The 7,249-nt window shown below is 47.9% G+C and overlaps 1 protein-coding gene across 1 annotated transcript; it reads left to right on the forward strand.

Moving 5' to 3' along the window:
* Window positions 1-533: 533 nt before the first annotated feature.
* Window positions 534-5,052, forward strand: Nkx1-2 (NK1 homeobox 2). The gene is made up of 2 exons (XM_048455209.3): window positions 534-859; window positions 2,309-5,052. The coding sequence occupies exons 1-2, from the start codon at window positions 646-648 to the stop codon at window positions 3,019-3,021; spliced, it is 927 nt and encodes a 308-aa protein (XP_048311166.3). The 5' UTR covers window positions 534-645; the 3' UTR covers window positions 3,022-5,052.
* Window positions 5,053-7,249: the final 2,197 nt, after the last annotated feature.

A 7,249-nucleotide genomic window follows, 5' to 3' on the forward strand; every position in this document is an offset into this window, starting at 1 on the left:
TCAAAAGAGGGCGAGAAAACCCCAGGGCTTTGTAAACTGTAAACACACCGAGGCTTTAAAAATTTGAAGTAAATGATCCTGACGCCGTTACTGTGGTTCACAGATGATGCATGAGATGCGCCAAGCATCATTGCGGAGGGATCAGGCTTAGCCTCGGTGGTGTCTTCAGGTCAAAGACAGATGGCAAGTGCTCCAAGAGAAATAAGTAAACTTCAGTCAGGTAGGTGTGTGAGTAGAGGGGATACTCGAGATGGAAGCTTCCCTGACGCCCTTCACGAGTTTCTACAGGATGGAAGGACACTCGCGCAGCTAGCAACCGTGACTCCTGGATTCGGGAGCGCGCATTGGCCGGCGAGGATCCCTCTGGTCCAGGCCAACCTCCACCACGCCGCGCGGAATAGTCCCGAGGCAACTGCGAACTCACCCTGCACGTGGCGGGGGTCTGGCCAGCGCAAGTGCCAATCCGCAAGCAGCCCCCCGCTGCTCTCCTCCCGCCCCGCCTCCTTGCCCCCCTCTCCAGCTTCACTTGGCGGGGAAAATCCAGTTCGAGACTGGAGCGCTGTGACCGAACCACAGCCAAAGGCAAGCCCTAGTGCATCCATCCCGGACCGGTTGAAGCCGGCCTCCAGTTCGTGGGAGGCCGGCATGCTGGCATGGCAGGATGGCGGGGCCAAGGCGGCCCCTTCTCACCACAAGATTTCCTTCTCTGTCCTGGACATCTTGGATCCGCAAAAATTCACGCGAGCTGCGTTCCCGCCGGTGCGTCTAGCTGCCCGGGAAGCCAAGAAAAGTTTAGCGGAGGTAGAAGCAGGGGAAGACGCCAGTCCCGAGTCTACGATCAGGTCTCAGGAGACCCCTGGTAAGAATGCGAGGCGGTTTCAGTCTAAGATGGTATCCGTGTGTGTGGAAAAGCCACGGTCTGATGAATGGATGTTGGTGGCCTGGGAACTAGAGAAGGCGCACCCGCGCAGGTGCGCACTGAAGCACCCCTCCTTGGAAAAAGAAAGACACAGGGATAAGGTTGAGATTTCATGGCAGGTATGTGCCTCATTCCTGAACACCTGCTCAATGTGTGAGCGCCACAGCTCTGACTGGCTCGCACATCTAGCGGAAATGTTTTACGCTGTTCACGTGCTAGAACCTGGGCTAGGAGCTGGGGTAAAGGTTATGAAAACGCCTTTCAAGTATATAGTATCGTCAACATCACTCCCTTTTTTATGGTTGAGGTAACTGAGACCAGAATTAGGTGCTTATTTTCAAAGCCTCGGAAACCTGCAGAGCCATGCCTTCACCTTTTCTGGACCTGACAGGGGACTGGGGGTGGGCAGACAGGAAGCTTTTGGTGCTTTTTCTTCTAGACTATTCCACCTCATCCCTGAAGGTGGTTGATATCAAAGGAAGGGGTCAGGAAAGTTTGTGGCTGGAATTTTAGACAGAAGGATTCATGCCGGGTGGGACATGGGTATGGGATTCCTTGGAGGGACACCGAAGGTCTAGGAACTCTGGTCCTGGGGAAGGCTGTATGCAGCATAGTCCCCTGCTTCTCCTTTTTAAGTTTGGCAGTGATTGTCTGGGGCCCAGAAGCCTCTGGTGGCCTGGCTTGGGGCCCGATCGAGGGCCTGGATTAATTGTTTGGATGGTCTCTCTGTTGGGCCGCGTTCCCCTCCCCCCCCAACTCCTTGATCGATATTCTATTACTGGCGACTGCATATCTCCTGCCCGCAGCTTGCAGGTACTGACTTCAAACCCCCTTTCCCTGTCTGATCCTAATATTGTTCGATTAAAACTTACCTTTAATAGATGACATCTATCGATCAGGCCCCGGACAAATCTGAAACTCTATTAACACGGCCGGAGCGAGAAGATGGGAAAGGGGGAATTTCTCTTTTTTGGGGGAGGGGGACTTAATAACTTCTTTTTTAATTGCTAGGAGTCCCACAGCAAAATAGGCTTCTTGGGACCAGGGAGATTCAATAGTAAACGCATTTGACATTCCCATATCATAATGCACAGCCGACTCCTCTCTCCTCGGCTCGATAAAGTCACTGTACTTTCTTGATATGGGGTGCCATCCAACATATACTTTTTGGGTGACTATTTAAGGGTAGATTCGTAAAGGGCAAGAGGACACCTCATTTCTGAATCTGCTCCCTAAGATGTGCAGGCTGGGGACAGAAGAGGACACAGTGGCGAAAGTGGAGTTGTATCAAGGGGAAAGTTGAGTGCTCTCGGGGAGGACGAGAAGGTTTGGGGATGCGGACGGGTGGAGTTGTTACGGGCTTCTGGTCACCCTGCCCTTCTCTCTTAGGTGCCACGGGCCGAGGCACTGGCCCCGCGTCTCCCCTGGAAGACTCGGAAGCGGAAGAGGAGGAGGAAGCGGAGGACGCGGGGCGCGCGCAGCCGCGGGAGCGGCCGGAGCGCTGGCAGGGGGTTCACCAAGGCTCTCCAGAGGCCCGGGCGGTGGTGACTGGAGTCAGGGAGAGTGGCACCGACCGGCTGCCAACGTCCCCCGGCTCCCCCGGTTCCCCGCGGCCCCGGCGCCGACGATCCGAGCCTAGCTGCGCCAAGCCACGGCGCGCGCGCACAGCCTTCACCTATGAGCAGCTGGTGGCTCTGGAGAACAAGTTCCGAGCCACGCGCTACCTGTCGGTGTGCGAACGCCTGAACCTGGCTCTGTCGCTTAGCCTCACCGAGACGCAGGTCAAAATCTGGTTCCAGAACCGAAGGACCAAGTGGAAGAAGCAGAACCCGGGGGCCGACGGCACGGTGCCGGCTGGGTGTGGTACGCCGCAGCCTGGAACACCCGGTGCGGTGGCAGGAGCCTGCGGCAGTGGCACCGGGAGCAGTCCTGGCCCCCAGGTTCCAGGCACTTTGCCCTTCCAGACTTTCCCCAGCTATCCCTCGAGCAACGTCATCTTTTCCCCTTCCTCCTTCCCGTTGGCGACAGCCGCCACGGGGAGTCCCTTCACTCCTTTTCTTGGGCCCTCCTACTTGACCCCTTTCTATGTCCCGCACCTGTAAACCGGGTACTCCAACCGAATCGGGATTCCCGTGTGATCAGTATGGTGGTGTGGACCCCTGCATCACAGAGGGGCACTGGCCGCCCCCTCCTGGTGTGTTGGTGTCTTTGTGCCCCTTCCCTCCAGCCACCAGAGGGCGAGGAGAAGCCACCTGCTGGACTCCAAACCACACAGGCCACTGAGAAGTCAAGAAAGTGTCCAGACCAAGCTGACTTCAAGCCTTCCAGCTTCTGGACGTCGCTCTTCGCTTTCATTCACTTCCAGGGCTCTGTTTTTAAAGGGCCTGGGTAGTCAATACCAGGCTAATAAGGGTTGCCCGGGTGGAGACCAGAGGGAGCCAAGAATGTTCTGGGCACCAGCTACTATCACCAAAGACTGAATATTTAAAGGTCCCAGTGCGTTCCGAGAAGAACTTTCCTTCCTGGTGGTGGAATTGGCTCAACACAGTACTTCCTCTCACGTCCTGAACAAAGCTGGAGCCAGTTGGCCCCAAAGCAGAGGCAGCTATCGAATGGATTTTCTATTTTCAAGATGCCTAACTCGGCATTTCTATATCTTCATTTGAGATTCAGGCCTGAGCCAGTTACTGATGCTAACAGACTATCTTGTTCTCTGTGTGCAGACTCTAGGTGTATCAGGAAGTTGTTTAGCGTTGTGCCTAGACTGACGTGGAAAAGACACAACTCTGTGGCCTCGCAGGGTTTGAGAATAGCGTGGTCAGACTACAGCAGTGCCCTACATGCACAAAAAGGACAGTAAAGGGATTGATGACCCAAAGGCTATGGTGAAGTCTGTGTGTGAGTTGTTGTGATGTGCTCCTCTGTCCATCCTACGCCTTCACATGGACTTCCAAACTGACAAGTTGGAACAGAGGAAGATCCACCAGCAGGCATTGCAGTCAGCCATTTGACTACGTTTTTGAAAGCATAAATGTGACATTTAATATACCCAAGATTCTGACTTGGAAACAATTCTTGTTCTAAACAGATTTCTTGTTATTGTTGTTCCTCCTAATGACAGCAAACAAGCAAAAGTTGTAAGGGCCTGGGAAAGAAATACCAAGTGTAAGGAGTTGTGGAGGAAAAACCCTTTTTCACCAATGGGCTCAAGGATACATAGGTTCTGACTGCTGCTTTCTTTATTAAAACAAAGCAAAGATAGTCTGTGAAGTTCCTTGGCTGGTTTTGTTTGAAATACTAGTTTTCTGTGTTATTTGGTCTTGTAGTCACCCCTCAGAGACCAGATGACTCCATCTGCCCTATTTTGTGTTTCATTTTTACTTTTTTGATAGCTTGAGGCTAGCCAACACCTAAATAAATACTGTATTCCTTACAATTCCTTGGCAGCCTGTACCATTAAAACTTAAACTTAATGATCAACAGCTTTAAGTTAAAAACACACACTGGAATTATGAACATTATATTCTTGAAATAATTAACTTTATTATTATGAGGAATGATAGAAAATATCCCCCCTTCCAACTTAAAGGAGGTCTTCATGTTCTGGGACTCTAAGATTTGTGAGTTTGGATTATTTCATTGTGTATTTGGTAATTAGACTCTTTCCCTTCTATTCTGAAGAATAATGCCCCCAAACACTGCATCGGCAAAGGACTGTTGGTGCCAGATGAGATTAGAAATGAAGATACTACAGCAGGGAGTATAATTTTATTCACCGTACATGCTGGTGAAACAGTCCCCCAGTGACCACTTGCCCTCGACAGCAGCATCCCATGTCTGTGAACAGATGTTGCAAATGCTCAAAGATAAGATCTGAACAAAGAGGTCCAATTTTTGCACTAAGTGGGAAACATTTCTCTCCGGCCCTTCCAGGGGTCAGAACCATAGACTTCAGAGGAAGTAGAGACTTAGCCTTGTCCTGTTGCCCAAAATCCTTCCTCATACCACACACTGTCAGAGGGATGTCTGAAGTATGTGACTTTGGACTTCTTAAAAGGCCCAGTAATGTTCCAACCGACTCCTTAGACTTGTTTTTATTGATGTGTTGGCCTAATAAATTCTTTTTGTAATCATTTTGGTTAATTATTCCTTGCTCATTATTAACAAAACTTAAACAATTTTATAATCATCAGAGGATGCATATATGTGCCCCTCTTCTCCCACCAGCTAGCTCACAGCTAATAATAATACTTCCTTATGGATCCATGCTACATGTACATGAAGTTAGAACATTTGTAGGCATTTTTTTCAAACACATTCAGGGTCGATCTGGCAAAAGTAAAGCATCTTTGAAAAAAAATTTTAATTTCTGGTTTACTGACTAAATCAATACCTACCCATCAGATTTCTAGAACGTGAGTGTCCTAGCTTTACTTTACAAATTCCTAATACTCCACTCCCAACCCAAGAGTCTAGTGGATACCTTTAAAAAGTCTAGCCATTTTCTTGCTCATAGTTTTCTGGGGAGATCTATAAAAGTGACTGTTTTTGACTCTCTCTTAAAGACATGTAACCAGGGAGCCTTTTAAAAAGGGAATGAGTAGGGAACACTTCTCATGTTAAGAGATCCCCAATCCATTTGGCAGGTACAGATTGTTGTTTTTGGCATTTTGTAGGAAGGTCATGAGGCAGAGTTTTACTGTGAGGCTCTATTTTCCTGTCAAGGAACTCACTGTGTAAACCAGGCTGGTCTAGGACTCATGGTGATTTCTCAAGTGTGCGTCTGAGCTGTTTGAGAAGTACCATCAGCAAGGCATACACCTGTAATTCTAGCACTTGGAAGGCTGAGGTAGGAGAATCACCTTTAGAGTTCAACTTTAGATTGGGCAACATTTTGAATTTCAGGCCATCTTAGACTACTAAGTTAGACACCCCCCCCCCCCAAACAAAACAGAACAAAAAACCAAACAAAAGCAAAAAACCATCTCTCAACTGCTTAGCATTTAATACTACTGGGAGAAAAACATAAGAACTACAGTAAATGCTGGATACATTTATAAGAGAGTAATGATATTTCAGAGAGAAAGAAACTCAGTTCCTCAACTCAGAGCCAAAAAAGCTTGAAGGTGTCGAAGGCAGGCAACCAAGAAGACACAAGTGGGTCACACCAAACCCCTCCTGGTTCCCTTAGGCTGTGATTCACCAGGATCTCAGCTAAGATGGGAAAGCATGGTTGAATCATGGCCTCTGACACCCTGATAGGCTGGATTTAAGATCCACCACACTATCCTCCATGGAAACAAGACTTTGGAAAATTCCTGGTGCCTGTGACTTAGTTTCCTCAATATAATGTCTGTCACAGAAGGTGATAAAGGAGACACTTGAAAAACTATATGGAAAGCATTTAACTTACTACCCGGTAGAATGATGTCTTTTTAGCCAAAAAAGACCTCAAAAATGTTTTCCTTAGGGAAGATGATAGGTGGAAGTTTCTGTTCCACCCAGTCCACAGCCGTTCAGCCCCAAAGAAACACACAGAGGCTTACGCTAATTATAAATTGTTTGGCCTATTGGCTCAGGCTTATTATTAACTAGCTCTTACAACTTAAATTAACCTATAATTCTTGTCTTTGTTTAGCCACATGACTTGGTACCTTTTCTCAGTGTAGCATTCTTATCTTGCTTCTTCTATATCTGACTGGTGACTGTGTATCTCTTTCTGCTTCCCAGAATTCTCTTAGTCTGGTTGCCCTGCCTATACTAACTGTCTGGCTACTGGCCAATCAGTGTTTTATTAAACCATTAAGAGTGACAAATCTTTTCAGTGCACAAAAGTATTATCCCACAGCAGAAGATAATGTAGTTTAGTGGTTAGAGAGGTTGTCTAGTATGTGTGGGGCCCAGAGTTCAGTCCTGGGTACTGATATTCCTAACCCTACCATTTGTTTACAAAATATCTGCTTATTTATTTTGTTGTATAATGAACATCCAGGAGTGAGTATAGCAGATACGTATAAATTGGAGTACTTGAAAAAAGTTGAAAAAAGTTGTTTTTCTGTTTTTCTTTTCAAGACAGGGTTTCCTAGTTGTCCTGGAACTAGCTCTTGTAGACCAGGCTGGCCTTGAACTCACAGAGATCTGTCTGCATCCTGAGTGCTGGGATTAAAGACATGAATCACCACTGCCTGGTGTTTTGTTTATTTTTTGAGAAACAGTTTCTCTGTGTAGTCTTAGCTGTTCAGGAACTCTCTGTAGACCAGGCTAGCTTTGAGCTCAGAAATTTGCCTGCCTCTGCTTCTTGAGTGCTGGGATTAAAGATTGTATACCACC

Source organism: Myodes glareolus, chromosome 7 (genome assembly GCF_982192425.1).
Source record: "Myodes glareolus chromosome 7, mMyoGla1.1, whole genome shotgun sequence".
NCBI lineage: Eukaryota > Metazoa > Chordata > Mammalia > Rodentia > Cricetidae > Myodes > Myodes glareolus.

Excerpts from the sequence above, each read along its gene's own strand:
- Nkx1-2 (XM_048455209.3), top strand. The coding sequence starts at position 646 with ATGCTGGCATGGCAGGATGGCGGGGCCAAGGCGGCCCCTTCTCACCAC. Across the intron at positions 860-2,308 it reads CAGGTCTCAGGAGACCCCTG|GTGCCACGGGCCGAGGCACT; the intron begins GTAAGAATGCGA and ends CTTCTCTCTTAG.